Source organism: Cricetulus griseus, chromosome 7 (assembly GCF_003668045.3).
Source record: "Cricetulus griseus strain 17A/GY chromosome 7, alternate assembly CriGri-PICRH-1.0, whole genome shotgun sequence".
Classification (NCBI taxonomy): domain Eukaryota; kingdom Metazoa; phylum Chordata; class Mammalia; order Rodentia; family Cricetidae; genus Cricetulus; species Cricetulus griseus.
The window spans coordinates 14223720-14243884 of NC_048600.1; the positions used below are offsets into that span (position 1 = coordinate 14223720).

At 42.7% G+C, this 20165-nt stretch overlaps 1 protein-coding gene across 1 annotated transcript in view; it reads right to left on the bottom strand.

The window, feature by feature from the left end:
* Nucleotides 1-19657, bottom strand: part of Rab10 (RAB10, member RAS oncogene family) — a 50631-nt gene extending 30974 nt beyond the window's left edge. Inside the window, exon 1 of the mRNA XM_027424532.2 lies at nucleotides 18991-19657. Coding sequence (XP_027280333.1) covers nucleotides 18991-19117 — 127 coding nt within the window. The 5' untranslated portion in view covers nucleotides 19118-19657. The remainder of the gene's footprint in view (nucleotides 1-18990) is intronic.
* Between the last annotated feature and the right edge of the window lie 508 nt (nucleotides 19658-20165).

Sequence of the window (20165 nt, forward strand, 5' to 3'; positions counted from 1 at the left end):
AAAGGCTGAAGATGTAATTTGTTTTAGAGATGATGAAAATACAAATGGTTGAAAGGACTACTTGAACTAAGTTGTAAAAATAAGCAAAATTTATGAGGAAAAGGGCCTTCAAGATGGTTCAGCAGGCATATACTTTGCCAACAAGCCTGGCAACTGAGTGAAGGAGAGAGAACTAATTGTCCTCTGATTTCCATACATTCACACAGACAGACACACTATTAAGTAAAAAACTTAACTACGGCAGGAAGATGACTGAGGCTAAAGGAGCTTGCCACCTCCAAGTCTGAGGACCAGAGTTCAATCGGTAGAATTCACATGGTGGAAAAGGAATCTACTCCCACAAGCTGTCTGTCCTTTGACCCCTATACTGCACCATAACACACACACACACACACACACACACACACACACACACACACACACACACACGTGCGCACAAAGGAAATAAATAAATAAATAAATGTGATTTTAAATTTTAATTTAAAAACTGGAATAAAAATACATGCAAAAGACTATGATGTTCTTTCTACCAAATGAGTTATAGTGTAGAAATATACACAGTAAATATAGTGTAAAATGTGTTACTAGTTTGCACAATCCTGGAAGCAGCTACTCTTCTTGCACTCAATCTTGTTCCCAACATTTAATTACACTAAGTCAAGTTTACCGCTTTATTGTCCCAAATTCTCACCTTTCTAACTCCAATGGCAGCATTTAGCTCATTTTCCTCTCTTCCTCCATTAATTTTCAAGTTAACAGTTTGGTATATGAGTTTTCATGTTCTTCTCTACATGCATGATGGTACTAAAAACATCTTTTATAAAAGGAGATTAAAAACTCATACATTAACTATGAAACCCCAGCACTTGGGAAGCAAAGGCTCTAGGACCCTGAGTCCCAGGCCAGTCTGGAATCATCCTTCTACACCAAAATTCTAACTTCTTAGAAACCCAGACTCCTTAGTAAGACTTTCATAGCTGTCTACACTCTCCCCAGCTCACTACTGGCCACCCCACCCCCCACTCCAGCCACCTCTTACTCCCTGCAATCTCCACACATGTCATATGCCTACAGGCACATTTCTCTATGCAAAGATGCCATCCAACCCCCAGAACCTTATCCATCATGCTTTAGGACTCAAATGAGTCTTCTTCTACATCCAGGCAGAACTTACTACTTTCTCCCTGTGCTTCCCACATAATGTCCTTGCAAGGAGAAGGGGGACTTATAGGACATTCATACTAGATCATTAGACTACGTTGGTATCAGAAGTGTTCAGATATGTTCTGATATAAGAAATACAACAGGTGCTTGTAGCCCTTTCTCTGCATGCTAGGGCAGATCCTATGCTAGTACCTAGTCACATGTCCAGCAATCAAGATGTTATAGCCTGTATGTCAGTTGCATACAACAAGTTTTCAGAATCCCCCCCCACACACACACACAGAGGGTTTCTCTGTGGCTTTGGAGGCTGTCCTAGAACTAGCTCTTGTAGACCAGGCTGGCCTCAAACTCAGAGATCCTCCTGCCTCTGCCTCCTGAGTGCTGGGATTAAAGGCATGTACCACCAATGCCCGGCCAAGGTTCCAGAATCTTAAATAAAAATTTTTCCTGTGTTTATTAAAAACAAACAAACAAACAAACAAACAAACAAGGATGGTTGGTGGCTCATGCTTGTAATTCCAGCACTCAGGAGGCTGAGTAACACAAAAATAGAGTTTAAGGCCAACCTGGGTTAAACAGAGAAGGTGTGTCTAATAGATAGTAAAGCATGCTGGCTCACCCAGCACTGGAAACAGTAGGGCAGACAGATCATCATGGGTTTGAGGACAACTGGAGCTACTGAGACCCTGTTTTGAAAAGGAGAGGGGAACAACCAACAGAGGGATCTGTTTAAAATTAGCTGGGCTAGATGGCACAAGAAGGAATCTGAGGATAATGTACATTTCCCATACCATCTACAAAATGCTGCTGTGTTGGTAAAGGCACATCTTGTTTTATATTTGCTTTTAAGATCCACTCCACCAGTTCACTCTGAATATCAAAACAAACAAACAAACAAACAAAAACCTATCTTTTTCACGATTAATAATAAAGATTGGGGCTAGAGATTTGGCTCAATGGCAGACTGCTTGTCTTTCATGTACAGGACCCTAGGTTTCATGTTGGTGGAACATGAAGACGAGAGGTATAAAAACAGGCATGGTGTTACATGCTATAATCCCAGGTTTTGAGGTGGAGGCAGAACTATCAAGAATTTCAGACCAACCAAGCTACATGAGATTGTTTCCCCAACATCCCACACCCCACCCCAAAAAATGATTAAATGGTTTGAGAAGGCCAAATGCTGCCTAAAAGCAAATCATCAACCAAACCAGATTACAGCAATAATGCTATAATGTGCAATAAAAAATAGCTGACAAAATTCAAGGACATGAGGCAACCTGTAATATTATTCCTGGGAGGGTTTCAAATTCTACAAATGCCAATCAGGCAAACCACACCACTGCTTTCAGGAAACTATGTTTTCTAAAGAGTCAAAGCTCCAGCATCCATGCCTCCTTACAAAAAAGATAGGACAAATTAACACTGTTTTTATTGTTCATTCATACAGTTAGCTTTAATTTTTTTCCGTTGAGGCCAGTGTCTCAAAGCTTAAACACTTTAGACTTTCTACTGACCCTCTTCCCCTAATGCCTATGTTTACATCAGTGATTAAAAACTTTCTGGGGGAGGGCTGAGAGATGGCTCAGTGGTTAAGAGCACTGCCTGCTCTTCCAAAGGTCCTGAGTTCAATTCCCAGCAACCAGATGGTAGCTCACAGCCATCCGTTATGAGATCTGGTGCCCTCTTCTGGCCTGCACCTACAGGTAGAACACTGAACATAATAGATACAAATAAATCCAAAAAAAAAAAAAAAAAAAAAAAAAAAAAACCTTTCTCATCCTGAGTATATGGCTCCAAACCTATAATCCCAGCACTAAAGAGGCTGAAAAAGAAGGATCACTGTGAGTTCAAAGGCTGGCAAGAGTTAAGACTGAGTTCATAACCTGCCTGGGCTACACAGCAAGGCATTGTCTTAAACAAAACTAAACTCAGCTTGGTGGCCTCTGCCCATAATCCAGATGAAGGCAGGAGGATCTGGAGTTCAAGGTCATCCTAGGTTACAAATCCAAAAAACAAAACAAACAACAATAACAACAAAGATGCAATACTTTTTTTGTCATTGTTTTGAGACAGGGTTCTCTATGTAGCCCTGTCTGTCCCGGAAGTTTCCATGTAGACCACCCTTGGATCTGCCTGCCACTGCCTCCCAAGTGATGGGAAAACTACGTTTTCTTAATAAACTCCAACTATATGCATCATTAAAAGAAAAATAATATTTAAGTTCCAGCAATTTCACTTCATGTATGTCCAAAGAACTGACCAATTCGTCAAGGACATATCTGCCTCCCCAAGTTCACTTCAGCATTAGTGGTAATAGTCAAGATAAGTAAGCAACCTAAATATTCACCAATAAATGAATAAAAGAAAATGTGATGTATAAACGAACACCATACACCAGTGGTTCTCAACTTGTGAGTCACAACCCATGGAGGATCAGACAATCCTTTCACAGGGGTTGCTTAAGACTATTGAAAAACAGATATTCACATTACAATTCATAACAGCAAAATTACAGTTGTGAAGTAGCAACAAAAATAATTTTATGGTTGGGAGTAACCATAAAGAACTGTATTAAAGGGTTTCAGCATTAGGAAGGTTAAGAACCACTGCCATACACCATTTTAAAAGAATTATTCTGTCATGTATGGCAATATGAACAGAACTCAAGGAGAAGACATTAGGCTTCATGATGTCAGGCAGCGGTAGCATTCACCTTTAGTCCCAGCACTTGGGAGGCAGAGACAGGCAGATCTCTCTGAGTTTGAGGCCAGCCTGGTCTACAGAGAGAGAGTTCCAGGACAGGGATAAACAGAGAAACCATGTCTTGAAATAATCTTAAAAGTCAACCTCACAGAATTTCAAGAGCAGAAGAGTGGTTAATATTAATGAAGGGAAGGAAGAAATGGATTTAGAAAAAGATGTCATTGAAAGAGTTCTGTATAGAATGGATGTGTAAATTTTAGTAATCCACTGTACTGCATGGTAACTGTAGTAATAACGTATTTATTAGGTATAGCAGAACTGCTACAAATCTAGACTATGTTCTACACACATAGTTACTCAGGGAACAGATGCTAATACACTCTATTAAATCAGTTTACAAAGTGTCTATAAATAAAAATATCACAATAAACCTTATAAATATATACTTATCTTTTTAAAAATGAATAAAATTTTAATGTTTAAAACTCCCCTAATCGCCGGATGTTGGTGGCACACACCTTTAATCCCTTTTCTTGAGACAGATTCTCACTCAGGCTGGCCTAGAGCTCACGGCAATTGTCCCATTTCAGCCTCTGGAATGACAGTACTCTATCCAGTTGTGTGCCAAACATAACAGGTTTGGACTTAGCAATGTAAAAAAAATTTCAGTTTTACCTTTATGTGCATGAATATTCTGCCTGCATGTATATATGTGAACCACATGCATGTTTGCTGCCCAAAGAGATCAGAAGAGGGTATCAGATCCCCTGGAATTAAGAGTTACAGATAGTTGTAGGCCACCAGGTGGGTGCTAGAAACTTAACTTCTGTCCTCTGCCAGAGCAACAAGGGCTCTTAACCACTGAGCCATATGTCAACTCCTAACTTTACTATTTTAAACCAATTAACAACCAACTGAAGATAAGAATAAAAGCAAATTATCTGAATAGCCCACTAAACAGGAAACATTTTTACAGGGAAATACAAATTAACCTAAGGGTTGAGGTGATACATAGAATGGAATTAAGTGTTAAAAGGAACCAGGCACTAGTGGTACATGCCTTTGATCCCAGCACTTGGGAGGCAGAGGCAGGCCGATCTCAGTGAGTTCAAGACCAGCCTGATCTACAAAGCAAGTTCCGGGACAGCCAGGACTGTTACACAAAGAAACCCTGTCTCAAAAAATAGGGGCTGGAGAGATGGCTCAGTGGTTAAGAGCACTGCCTGCTCTCTTCCAAAGGTCCTGAGTTCAATTCTCAGCAACCATATAATGGCTCACAACATCTCTGTAATGAGATCTGGTGCCTCTTCTGGCCATGCAAGCAAAACAATGTATACATAATAAATGAATAAATCTTAAAGTGTTAAAAGAACAAACTTTTTAAATAAATCACAAATGGAATTAGAAATAGTAATTAAATAGATTACAATGGAGGGAAAAAGGGCATTCATATTTGCATGCATTTCTTCATCAATGATCTAGAACAGTATCTGCTTTAAAAAAAAAAAAAAAAAAGCACAGCCTAGCTCAAAAAAATAAACAAACAAAACAAACCCCAGCCACACATGGTGGCCCATGTCTTAATCCCAGTACTCAGGAGGCAGAGGCAGGCAGATCTCTGTATGTTCCAGGACAGCCAGGGCTACACAGAGAAACCCTGCCTCAAAAACAAACAAACATACAAATAGAGCAGAGCACAGCGTAGGAAAAATTTAAAGCCAGTTCAACACAGTCCAGGAGGCTACAGGCCCACCTAACTCCAGTCCTCACACCTGCACCGAGCTGTATCCCTAGCCCAGGAAAACAAGTTTTTTCAGAAGAGAAGCTACAACAAAATTAAAGACAGAGTGTCATGTCATACTCTAAAAGCTAGTTACACTGGATTTACCTGGTTAATACTGAAATTATTTTTATCCCCTTAAACACACACTATTCTTTAGCCACCAATAACCTGATAGCTCACATACGCTATCATAATTATTCATGTCATACAATGTTCTTTTTAATATTAAAATATTTTACTGTAAAAAACAGACACAAATGTCTGCAAACTCTGACACATGACTCACAAAATGCCCAGGTTACTCTCAAAGAGGACTACTAAGGCAGAGTGTGGCTGATTCCCCAGACACTCATTTTAGAGGTTAGGGAGCAGCTGGTGTCTGCTAAAGTGCTCTTGACGTGTCACATGTGTGACATTAAATGTACATGCCTGTGAAGACAGTTTTTGAATCCACTTAATACAGAACTCACTTCTTTGAATTTATTCAATAAAATCCTTGTATTTATTCCCCAAACTGGTTCACTTACATTTCAAAAGGTAACTCTCCAACAATCCTAATACCTGAGTATTAGTAAGTATTAAGTTTCTTTCCCCCCCCCTTTGGTGTGCGGGGCCCCCCCCCCCCCCCCCGAGACAGGCTTTCTCTGTAACTTTGGAGCCTGTCTTGGAACTCCATCTGTAGACCAGGCTGGTCTTGAACTCACATAGATCCACCTTCCTCTGACTCCTCAGTGCTGGGATTAAAGGTGTGCACCACCACTGCTCAGTGTATTAAGTTTCTTTTATCTAGGCTCCTTCCTATGTGCTTACATTACACTCAGCTCAGGCTTCACTTTTCCACTGATGCATACAGTACTTTACCTTCTTTTAACATAGGTGTTAGTATTCAGGCATCTGTACTGGCCTGTCCTTGGGGTTCTGACAGGTTGTGCCCTCAGCTGAAGCCACATTCACTGTGGACCCTTTTAAAAGGGCCCTGCCCATCCCCCCCCTCTGTCCTTTCTCCCCCAGAGGCTGGTCTCCCCCTTTCTCTTCCCCCTTTTAATGATCCCTTTCCCTAAGTAAAAAAAAAAAAAAAAAACCTCACTGTCTCGTGCCACTTTTTAAAATTACAACAGTAAGCAATCATTTATCTTACAAATCATTTATGCTGTATCTTACAGAAAAGCTTTACTCCACTTCAAACACTCACTTACACTTGAGGTACCAAAACATTTTCGTTGCTTCCAAACCACATCATTTTCTCTACAGAGATGACTAGAAATAAAGGAATTTCTTCTCACTGACAATCACATCTTTTTTGTTTGGTTGGTTTTTTGAAATTAAAGATGTTCCCTACGAGCCGGGCGTTGGTGGTGCACACCTTTAATCCCAGCACTCGGGAGGCAGAGGCAGGTGGATCTCTGTGAGTTCGAGACCAGGCTGGTCTACAAGAGCTAGTTCCAGGACAGCCTCCAAAGTCACAGAGAAACCCTGTCTCGGGAAAAAAAAAAAAAAAAAAAAAAAAAAGATGTTCCCTACCATGTCCCATGGACAAATATTTTTGCTGGTGGTGAAGGGAGGAAGTTAACTGGGAATTGAACCTGGGGCTGAAAATGCTTAACAAGTACTGCTATCATCAAAAGACATGCCTACCCTTTTTACTTTTATCTTGAGGCAGAGTGCCACTAAGCTGTCTGAGATGGCCTTAAACTTGTCATCCTCTTGCTTCAACTTCCTGAATAGCTGAGATTACAAGCCTGAACCACCAGCTGCAAGTTATCTTTTAAACAATGCATTCTTTTTAAAAGTTAATTTTTAAGCCTTATTATGGGCATATGCACACTTGCCATTCATGATGCATAAGTGAAGTCAGAGAACAATTGTGGCAGTCACTTCTCTCTTTCCACAATGTAGGTCCCACAGACCAACTTGGGACATCAGGCTTGACAGCAAGTACCGACTGAGGTGGGATCCCATCACTGGGAGGCAGACAGGACAATCAGTTCAAGGCCATTCTAGGCTTCATAAGACCCTGTTAAGGAAAGAAGGGAAGGATGGAGAGAAGGAAGGAAACAAAAAGGGAATGCCAGGAGAGGAGTTACTGAAGTTGAAAATATAAGCTTGACATAATACGACATGACTGTAATGCTACCATTTGGGAGGTAGAAACAGGGTTGGGAGTTCAAAACATCCCTGGACTTCATAGCCTGTTCAAGACCAGTCTGTACTAGAGAGAGAAAAATGGAAATCAAGTGAGCATGAGACAGAATGACAGACACAGATCCAGACCTATTTAATAGAAAAAAAGTTTAAAGATAGCAGAGTATAGTGGCACAAGTCTGTAATATGGAGGCTAAGGTTTAAGGAAAGAGGAAAAGAAAGAGAGGAGAGGGAAGAAGGGAGGGAGGGAGGGAAAGAGGGAGGGAGGCAGGAGACTAAAAGATATGGTTGAGGAAATTGCCCAGGTGACAGAACAATTTAACAATATTGGAAAATAAAAACTAAGACAATCCATGGAGTCCAGTATCCAGTTAAAAAGACAACAGATTCCCAGCGAAGAACCTAAATAGGCACCCATGTACCCAGAGCAATAGATTTTAAAAGAAACAGTGCCCACCAAGCTAGAACTGAAACTTCTAACTAGGAACTTGAAGGATACTTAAATCCCAAGGATTTCAAAAACAAGCTCTGTCACTAACAGAAGGTATCAGAAGTGCTGAAACCAAAGCTGAAAACAGAAAACTGTTTTCAACCTAGACTCCCAGCCAGCACTCAAGTGAAGAACTAAGACTGTCATGGAATAGAGGCATGCGTGTCTCCATGGTGGACCCTGTGCAGCACATTTAAAAAGCCCTGGGTCTCATCATCAGCACCACTTAAAAAAATTGTCTACCACGAGATGTCTCAAAAGTCCTTTTATATACAGCCTTCCTGCAAAAAGCTACTAGAGGGTGACAGGCTTCAAGCTAGAACATTCAGCAAAAACAAGACTGTCACAAACAGGAGGAGGACAAGACTGTCACACACAGGAGAAGGCCTAGAGAATCTCCAAGGCCACAGCTGTGTAACAAGCCTAATTAATAAACAGCCTGTGACAAGAGGGAGGAGAAAAGGTCTAGACTGGATACAGCCAGGAAATCAATAAGAGCCAAAAGATTATCTCTCTGCTGGCTTGACTGCGAGGAAACACAGAGGCTATTGGGGATATAGGAAGCCTAGAAACAGATAAAAGGTAATTAGCCGAATAAGGAGATTTTTTTTTTCTTTTCTTTTTTTTTCCGAGACAGGGTTTCTCTGTATTGTTTTGGAGGCTGTCCTGGAACTTGATCAGTAGACTGGGATGACTTTGAACTCACAGGGATCCACCTGCCTCTGCCTCCTGAGTGCTGGGATTAAGCCATGCATCACCAGTCGAATAAGGAAAATTTTTAACTAAGAAGAAAAATAAAGGTGGGGGTGCAAGATAGGCCTGTGAATAAACATGCTTGCTAGGCAAGCCTGACAACCTAAATTAAATCCCTGGAACCACCTAAAAGTTGAAGTAGAACACTGGTTTCACAAAGTTGTCTTCTGGCCTCAATATGCACACGCAAGCACACACACACACACACACACACACACACACACACACACACACACACACACACCATGCATGTCCAAATAATATTTTTTTTTAATTTACAAGAGAAAGGCAAAGAAGGTTATCAAGATTTTAGGAATCAGAGGGAGTACATTTCTGTAGAGAATACATTTGCCAAACATGATGGACATGACAGCACAACTGTACATATGCTGGGACTACACATACAAACCAAAAACTTGCACAAATTCAAGTCAGATAAAAATCCCAGCCTGGAGGGAGTGGGTGAGGGGTAGGTGGGCACTTAGAAGCTACTGGCAGGTGACAGCTGCTGGCGGGAGGAGACTCAGTTTTCTTCAGGGATGTTCCAGTACATACAGTACACCAATGCACAAACAGCACTTAATGAGCTCAGTAGAATTAAAAAAGAGGTTAACACATGAAGTCGAGAGGGGAAAGTTGGAAGGGGGGATGGGAAGGAATTGAAGGAAGGGATATGGGGGATGGATTTGACTCAAAAACATGCATAGAATATTAAACATTTAAAAATAGTAATAACAGATCTTACAACTAAAGAAGCTGGAAAGATAGCTCAGAAGTTACAAGCACTTGTTGCCTCTGTGGAACCAGGTTCAGTTCCCAGTACTCACATGGTAGATCACAGACTACCTGTAACTCTAGTTCTTGGGGATCTTGACACCCTCTTCTGGTTTATGCAGGCACTAGGCACATATGTAGTACCCATACATACAGGGTACACATACACATGAAACAAATAAATCTTTTTTAATTAAAATTAAGCCAGATGTGGTGGCACAGGCCTTTAAGCCCAGCACTCAAATAGAAGGCAGAGGAAAGCATATCTCTGTGAGTTCTTCACGGCCAGCCTAGTCTACAGAGTGAATTCCAGAACTGCCAGGGCTGTCTCAAAAAAAAAAAAAAGCAAAGCAAATCTCTCTCTCTCTCTCTCTCTCTCTCTCTCTCTCTCTCTCTCTCTCTCGCACGCACGCACGCACGCACGCACGCACGCACGCACGCACGCACGCACGCACACTCATGGACTGGAGAGATGGCTGCACTTCCAGAGGACCAGGTTCAATTTCCAGCACCCACATGGCAGCTCACAGCTGTCTGTAACTCCGGTTCCAGGGGCTCTAACGCCCTCAACACAGATACACATGTTGGCAAAACACTAATGTACATAAAATAAAAACAAATCATTAAAAAAAGACTACATGGCTGGGTGTTGGTGGTCTTTAATCCCAGCATTCAGGAGGCAGAAGCAGATGTATCTCTGTGAATTTGAGGCCAGCCTGGTCTACAAAGCAACACAAAGAAATCCTGTCTCGAAAAACAAAAAAACAAAATAAATAGTGTATAAACATTGCTACTGATATGAAATAAACAAATCAACAGTATCTTCTGTTCTGAGTCTAACATATTGTACCTCTTCTACCTTCTAAGGTTTTGTAACCTTGAGGTGTTCTGTTTCTGTATCATATTAGAAACACAGCACTCTATCACCAATAGCTCTTTTCATTGAAAACATAATTTTTCATCACTGGAAAGGATAAACACCAATTACTCATGCTTGCAACCCAAAATACGTAACAATGTTTTCAAAGAAAACGTTTCTCACTCTTAATTTCCCTCTCAATGGGTCTTCTACTTCCACCTCCTAAGTGTTGGAACACAAGCACTGCCGTGCCCTTTATGTTGTGCTAGGGTCCCTGCATGTTAGACAAGCACACTGTCTACCAAAGGAGCACAGTCATTTCCAACCCCACTTGCAACTTCATCACAAGACTTGTCCCTACCAGTTGTATAGGTTCAAGCATAGTGCCGCAACCTCAGTGTCCTTCCTAACTCTTTGAAACGCCTCCTTCAAGACTTAACCATCTTCATAAGTAGTTTCCTCAAGGACATCTACAGCTAATAACAAAATTTGTAATTTGTGTTCAATGACCAGTTTCGTTTGTAACTCAAGACTCAGCCGCCTCCCACGGCCCTGCCTGGGCAGCCTTGTACTGTTTCAAGTTGAAAAGATCTCCAGCATTTCCCCTCCCATTCTTTCCCTCCTCCAAGTCACAACAAAGTATCAGCAGCTCCCTTCCAAATCTTGACACAGCATTATATCCCATAATCCTTGAAGAGAACAGCTCTCTCTGACATTATCACCTCTGCTCTATCAAGCTCCAGACAACTCTATCACAAAAAGGACAAATAACCCAAGTCAAAACATTGCCCCTCCCAAGTAACCCCATTCTTCAGATTGAAACTAATGAGTAGAACTATTGTACCCCACCAGTACTTTGGGGGATGGGGTACAATGTGACAATGAAATTCTCAGAAGGAGAAGCATAGCCTTGAACAGAGCCCTGAAAAGAACAGTTATGGATTCTAAGTGAAACCCACTTACAGGTTCCTCTTTCCTCACCAGCCACTGTGAGCATTAACTATCGCCTGGAACAGAAGGGGCTTTCTATGATCAAATGCTCGTTTAGACAGTCTTGTAGATTGTTTGGTAGTGAGTGTCACATGTCACAAAATTTATCATTTTTAGTCACTTTTAAAAACTGTACTTAGGCTGGGCTTGGTGTTGCAATCCTGTAATCTCAGCTGAAAGGGAGGCAGAGACTGGAGGATCAACAGTACCCCTATCACTTCCAACACTTACTCAACATCTCAAATGAAAAATTCTATGCCCATCAACCATTAACTCTGCATGTGTTTGCCACTGATCTCCTGGTAATCACTATTTCATTTTCTCTACAAGTCTGTCTGCTCTAAGTACCTAATGTCCTCCTACATCTGACTTAACTTTATGCTTCTTTGGGTTTTTTGTTTGTTTTGTTTTGTTTTGAAGCAGTGTCTCTAGTCCATAGTCCTGACTGTCCTGGAACTCACTATGTAGGCCAGGATGGCCTTAAACTCAGAGTTCCACCTGCCTCTGCCTCTGGAGTGCTGGTATTAAAGTTGTGAATCATCACACTGGCTATTTTTATGTCTTTGAGACCCATCTATGTTACAGCACTTCACAGAACTTCATTATTTTTCAAGGATGAATAATCCATGGCATGCATACATATTTTATTAATCATCCATCCATCAATGGATTTTGAGCTATTTATACTTTTTTGGATATTGTAAATAATTCTCCTACGAACACTGGCATACAACCAACCATCTGTGAGTCCCTACTTCACACTCTTTGAATAGGTCTCGCCTAGCATGCACAAGGCCTTGGGGCTCAGAGGTCTAGCACAATTTTTTTTTAATTGCTTTTAACTGTCTTGGGTATAACTTAGAAGCATATTTACCAGATAATATTCTTCTTGTTGCCCTTTGAAAAAATAAAAACAGCCAGGCAGTGGTGGTGCTTGCCTTTAATCCCAGCACTCATGAGGTAGATAAAGGCAGATCTCTGTGAGTTAGAGGCCTGCCTGGTTACAAAGCGAGTTCTTGGACAGCCAGGGCTACACAGAGAAACCCTGTCTCAAAAAACTAAAAAAATATATAAAATAAAATAATAAGAATAAAAACAGGGTCTACAGTCCAGGCTAGTTTCAAGCTCCCCATGTAGCCAAGAATGACCTTGAACTTCTGATCCCCTTGCCTCTTCCTTTTGAGCACTGGGATTACAGATGTTCATCACTACACTCAGTTTATGAGGTGCTGGGATTAAACACAGGGCCTCCTCTGTGCTAGAGGAGTGTTCTACCAACTGAGAGCCCCTTTTTTTGCTGCAATTTTTCAAAGAGTATTACTGTAGTCCAGGTTAGCATAGAATTCACTATGTAGCCCAGGCTGACCTTGAACACACAGCAATCCTCCTACTGAAGCCTCATGAGTCTAGGTTTACAGTCACAAGCCATACCACCAGGCTCACTTGTATTCAATTTTAGAAAAACTATGCTAAAGTGTGGCTCTACTATTTGAAGTCCCAGCAACACGCCAGAGCTCCAAACCCTCCACTTCTTCAACACTTGCTTTTGTTTCTGTGGGGTACTGTAAGAACAGTCATTTATTCTCTCACGTACACACATCTGTGTATTATGTTGCTGAGCCTCACAGAGGCTAAGCTCCCTATGTTCCCAGTCTTCCTTCTTTTCATTTTGAACAAGTTCTCACTAACTTGGTCAGGATGCTCTTGCTCTGTAGACTAGACAGGCCTTGAACTTGAAATCCTCTTGCCTCAGCTTCATTACAGGCCTGTGCCACTGTAGTCTAATAAAGAATAGCCATTCTAATGACTAAAATAACATCTCACTGTTGCTTTGACTTACATTTCTTTTTTTGTTGTTTTTTTGTTTTTGTTTTTGTTTTTCAAGACAGAGTTTCCCTATGGCTTTGGAGGCTGTCCTGGAACTAACTCTTGTAGACCAGGCTGGTCCCGAACTCACAGAGGTCCGCCTGCCTCTGCCTCCTGAGTGCTGGGACTAAAGGCGCACCACCACCGCCCAGTGACTTGTATTTAACTATTAATAACACTGAATATCTTTTCATGTGTTTATAAACCATTTGCACATCTGGGGAAGGGGGGAGTCAAATTACAGTTTCAATCTATCCTAAAAGCATATGCTTCAATGAGAAGAATTCCTTAGGCATTCCAGCATTCCTTCAGCATGCCTCTGAGTATTGTCACAGCACAACTCTTACATGCTTTACATGACAAAGGTTTGGCTCATTTCTTTAAAAAGTAGACACTATATAAAATGGAGTTTGTTGAATTTCACCAGCTTTTTTTTTGTTTTGTTTTTTGTTTTTTGAGACAAGGCTTTTCTGTATTGCTTAGGATCCTGGAACTCCGCTGTAGACCAGGCTGGCCTCGAACTCACAGAGATCCACCTGCCTCTGCCTCTCAAGTGCTGGGATTAAAAGTGTGCACCATCATCGCTTGGCTTGCTGTTTTCCTTTTATTTAGGAAGACTATGTCTTACATTGTAGTATGGGCTAGCCTGGAACATGCTACATAAACCAGGCTGGCTTCAATTTGCAATAATTCTCTTGCCTCTCTCCTGAGAGATGGCATTACAGGATTGTGCCAACATATCCAGCTTATCCCTGGCCAGCCTGGAATCGTCCATGTAGACCAGGATGGCCTCAATCTTACTAACATCCTCTGACTTCTGAATGCTGGGATTACAGGCATACACCACTACATCCAGTTAAATCAACTGATACTTAGGAGATAATAATTCATATTGATTGATTTGACTCTGTGTGTGTGTGTGTGTGTGTGTGTGTGTGTGTGTGTGTGTGTGTGTGTTCGTTCATGCACACACTTAAGTATCACAGCATACATGCAGAGGTCAGGGGAAGACTTGGAGATCTGATCTCTCCTTTTAACAAGTGGGTCCCAGGGATCAAACTCAGGTCCCCAGCCTTGATTCAAGTACCCTAACTGTTGAGTCCTCTTGCTGGCCCAATCAACAAGTCTTGATTTACTCTATCAAAGCTAAGCTAATGCACTCAGACAATAAAGACACTCATTACACCTCTCTGTGGCAAGTCAATTCAAGTTCTTACATGGAGGCCAGGGACTACATTATTCAGTGAAGATACTGTCCTTAGAGGGGGAAAAACATGTGTGAAGGGAGAATTAAGGACCAAGTGATAGTACATACAGTGAAAACAATACATTAAGAATGTGTGGGTTGCCAGGCAATGGTGGCGCATGCCTTTAATCTCACTACTCAGGAGGCAGAAGCAGGCAGATAGATCTCTGAGTTCAAAGTCATCCTGGTCTACAAAGTTTCAGGACAGCCAGGGCTACACATAGAGACCCTATGTTGAAAAACAAAAACAAAAAACAACAAAAACCAAAACCAAACCAAAGGAATATGTGCTATCAGAACAAGTTCATGCAACTACACTATCATAAAGTAGTATTTTACAGAGCTCATACTGCCAAGAAGATTATAGTCAAATCCACTTCTGAAATTTGCACAACCAGAACCAGTAGCTTTCTTAATTAGTTTCCATATGATCATGGAACTTCTAAGACCAGTTTTGCTCTAAATACTTGATGCACAAGCAGAAGGACTTGCATACAGATTCCCAGTGTCCAAGTAAAAAGCCAGCATGGCACAAGGAATCCCAGTGCTGGGAAATAAGACAGGAGGATCTTTGGGGCTTGCTGGACAGCCATTCTGACCAATGGACAAGCTCAGGCAGGGTTCAGTCAGAGAACCCATCTCAAGAAGTACATCGAGGGCAACAGAGGCTCACACCTGACCTCATCTTTGGCCTTCACCACCCTTACACACACACACACACACACACACACACACACACATTACTCAATTATCCGACCAGCTAGTATTTATTATTAAGTAAAATCTGATCCCAATTTATTTTTGTAATACTCAGAAAGCAAATGAAAAGTATGTTCTATATAAAGAGAATTTTATTGTACTTATCTCCCCCACACCTGTGTTCATTATTCATGGCCCACCTCTTTTAGGTGCTTAGCACTTACAGGCAAAAACGTATAAATTATTTTTCAAATGATCTTAGATTCACTTTTTTGTTGTTGTTTGTGAATGGTCTTGCTATTTGATCCCGTGGTCCTCCTGCCTCAGCCGCTCAAGTTTTGGAATTAGACACATGAGCCATCACACCCAGCTGTGACTTTAGGTTCACTCTGTAGTTGGTTAAATGTGAAATATACCAGTAATTTATTTTTATAAATATTTGTAAATATTCAATAACTCTAATCATAAAAACTTACATAATTTCTAATATGAATATGTAAGAATTGAAAGTATACAGAAAAGCAAGAACAGCAGCCCTCCCTGGTGAACACTCTAGCAACCTTTAACCTATAAAAAGCCTTCCTTCAGAGTCAGCCAGTAAAAAGCTAAAATGACCCTGCTGGAATATGAGTGGCTGCCTTACTTGTAGCTTGGTCCTTTGGAACACTTGTAAGGTGATTACTTCTTCATAATTGCAGGTGTTGAGGCTTAACATGTATCTCAGTGGTAGAACACCCACCCAGAAGAGGAGACAAGACTCTGGCCCACTGATAATACTTAATACTCTAGTTATCTGTATATCAATTGACAACTTTTCTGTTGTTTAGACATACACTGTCAATATAGTAGCCAGTAGCCACATCTGACAGTCAATTTAAATATGCCTAATGTAAACTGAGGTGAGTGGCCCATCCAGCTCCCGCACTAGAGAACAATGTAAAATATCTCTGAAACAGGCTGCATAAAAGTACATCTTTGATGAGTTAAAGTATATTATTAAATTTTTCCTTTGTGACTACCAAAGTTTAATTACATGGGTAGCTCACATTTCTTTCAGACAGCACTCTTTTAAGACAGAAGAAGACTTCAAAATCTCTGCACAGAGCTAATACATACACGTTTTTGAGTCAAACTCAGAACTGTCAGCATTGTGTTCTTTTTCTCAGGCTACTTTATTTAACATCTCATATCAAAACAGCAAATGTCTTTATATCAAAATGTGTAAATGTCAGAGGTTACAATGAAATTATTTAGCAGAGCGCCAACAAATATTTAAGTGGTCATTATGTACAGGACACATTCAATCCATAAAGCAACATATTCTGTCATACACCAACAGCACAAAGGCCATAAATTCTGTACAAATCTACACCAACTCCTACTAAGTACCTGGCACCATTGCTAAAGACTTTGCTCTCAAAGACCTATAAAATCCTCACAAGCACCACACACAGTACTTGTACACAGTTTAATACTATTTAATACATTGTAGCCAAAGTTGTAGTTAGCAACCTGTGGAGCACGGATTCCAACACAACAGGCTACATGAGAAACAACCCATTCCCAAGTGAAAGAACAACAAAGACTACAGAATCAGGACTGGAGATGTAGCTCAGCAGCTTGCCTACCAAGCATGAGGCTAGTCGATTCCCACTACCTGAGTACAGGTAGCTAGGGAGCTGAGTGTCACCTTTCACAAGAAAGAAAGAAAGAGGGGAGGGAGGAGGGAGGGAGGGAGGAGGGAGGGAGGGAGAGAGAGAGAGAGAGAGAGAGAGAGAGAGAGAGAGAGAGAGGGAACAAGGGAGGGAGGCAGGGAGAAAAAACTTTGCTTCCTACTTTCCACCTCACCCTTCTCAATGGCAGGATTTACAAAACTGACCACACATTAAATTCTCTTTCAGAAAGGCTGTCTCCCCTCTGATCCAGTACTTGTCTTTCAGGCTTCATTTTAAACTATCCATGGAAAGCTACTCAGATTCCCCATAATTCAGACTAGTCCTTTCCTCCCTCTCCTCACTGTAGTGCTTTTCGCACTACTGTGACAGTCTTCTTCAGAATGGTCAAGGGGTCTATTGTATCCACCACTTATTCCCAATACCTTTAGCAGTGCCTAGCATTGGGTGCTCAATAAATATTTGCTGATCTAACCACCTGACTCACCCAGTTACACCTCAAAGCAAACTCAGTGCTAACCCACAAAGCAGAGGGCAAGTTTAAGTTTCATGAAATTCTGGCAATCCCTCCCACCAGTAAGATAAAACAAAACAACCTATTTTAACTAAAAACTTGTTCACTTTAATTTCAGTAAGCTTGTTTTATACAAATGAGTTTAAGTTATTGATAAATATGTGTCATAAAGAAATCCAAGCCGATTTCAATAATACTCTAAATTGGTTAAAATTAGTTTGATTTTTACAATTCTTAAGAGCTGAAAAACCACTAAGGCTGCTTCCCTAAATAATCTCATCATAAAATTTGTTACATTTATCGCAAGTTTTCCTGCACTGCCCTAATACTGAAGCTGATGTCCAAAACTGACAGACACAGGATACTTTCAAAAACTGGGGGCAAGGATGGGGGAGATGTATCATGCACAGCTTTTTGTTTGTTTGTTTGTTGACAAAATTAATGTTGGTGCCAGAGTCAAAACGACTTTCTTGGAACCTTCCCTTTTCATTTCCGAAACAGGAAACCCATTTAAAAAGGTCAACCCCCACCCCCTCAACTTTTACTTCTATACCAAGTAATTCCAAAATATGTGGTAAAAGTACATTAGAAGTCCTTAGGGCCATGACCGGCGAAACATTTTCCTGTAAATTCTAGTGTCAAGTAAAACACGAGAGCTTGACTTGATTCCATCGTGTGGAAGACAGAAACCGAACATCTCCCTCAGTCTATTATTTCTGTTGAGGTCTTGTAAAGGCACTGTGAGCCAATCGTGGCAGATTCCCACCCCAAGCACGAAGAGCCTCCAATTGTTTGACACATCAATGGTTTAGTCAAGACAGCCAACTCACCTCCCCCCCCCCGGCCCGGCCCCTCTCATTTTCTTTAATGATTCTGCAACTCTCAAGTTTACTCCAAGTTACAGCCAGACGGAATATTCTCTGTGACCCCAAATATAAATTTGGGCCTTTACCACATAGCCAGTAATGCTTCAGTCTCAACCACTAAAATATGCCTATTACAAGTATCACATCAAGTAAGTTCACTCGATTATGGAAAGGCCATTCAAGTCACTTAAAGAAACAGGATTCTGGAACGCTGCTAAATGCTGCATATTTTGTGCCAGCAGGCAACGAACAGAGAAGGAGACTTGAAAGCAAAGACCGGATGGAAAGCATGGGAAGACCCCGCCCCAGTAAGCGCTATTCCGATTCCAACAGTAACTCAGGTCTGTCGTCTGGAATCGGAATCACTGGAACAAAGGCGTAAATTCCGGGAAGCAAGATGTCTGGAATAAAAGAAAAAGGTTCGCGGCTACAGAGCCCCCCACATCATCTTCCCACAGGTCTTACCTATGGTGGAAATAAAGGTGGTATTGAAGGCATCATCCGAAAAACGAAAAAGGACGCAGGTCTTGCCCACTCCCGAGTCCCCGATCAGGAGCAGCTTGAAAAGCAGGTCGTACGTCTTCTTCGCCATTGGGAGGAGCGGCTCGGGCGCTCGCCGCCGGTAGCCCCAAGGGATCGGTGCTGCTCACTACGGCCAACTCCTCACCCGGGCGTTCTGGGGCCGCAGCAGCGGAGAAGCGTATGCCAGGGAGAAAGCAACTCTCGAGACCGAGCGGGAGACCTTCCGAACGGCCTCGTCGAGGAAGCCCCGACGGTGGCGGCGCCCGTGCCTCCGAGGGGCGGCGCCCGCGGCTCCGCAGCCTCTCCCAGCCGCTCCGCCCGGTTCCGGGGAGTCGGTCGGGACAAAATGGCCTCCCCTCCCCCCTCAGCGCGGCTCGGCCGGGACGCTCCCACGGACGAGCGAGCGAGCTCTACGTCGAGGGAGCGCGGCGGGCTTGAACACGGCCTCCGCCCGGAGCAGATACTCCGCGCTAGGACCCGGGCGAGGGCAGCGAAGGAGGTCTCGCGAGCCGACGAGCCCTGCTACATAACCCCAGGAAACCGAGCCGCCCCGGCCAGAGCCACCTTTTTCCCCGTGCCCTCTCACGCCGGCGTGCGCGCTGCCTGAGACGCACGCAAGGACGTACACCCGCCCTTCTCTCGCGCCCTCGCCCCTGCGGCCGGCTTCTGCGCACGCGCGCGGGAGGGCATGCAGGGCACGCGGAGGTGGGACTAGAGAGGGCGAGGCCGCGGGCGCGCTCCCTGCGGCCTTCTGATTGGGTGCGTGGCTTGACGAACACGCCCCACGGGGGGGCGAGGCCTGGGAACTGCGCCGGCGCACTACTGCCTTGAAGCCCTGCTCTCCCCCCCCCCCGCCTTTTCCGGGGCGCCCTGCTGATTGCTGGGATCTTCTGTTCCCCCTCAGTCTCTGGTTGTGGGGCGAAGGAAGTTGGCTGAGCGACGGGCGTGGGTGGCCACGCGCGCGTGTGTGTGTGTGTGTGGTGTGTGTTTCGTAGATGAGAGAAAGGAGTGTCCTGGGCCATTTAGTAAGAACCTCCTTACTAAAACTAGACGTCTCCAGAAGGGCCCTCGCTTGTGGGCCGGTCGTGACATCGCCGTGTTCTTAAGGAGCCAGAGTT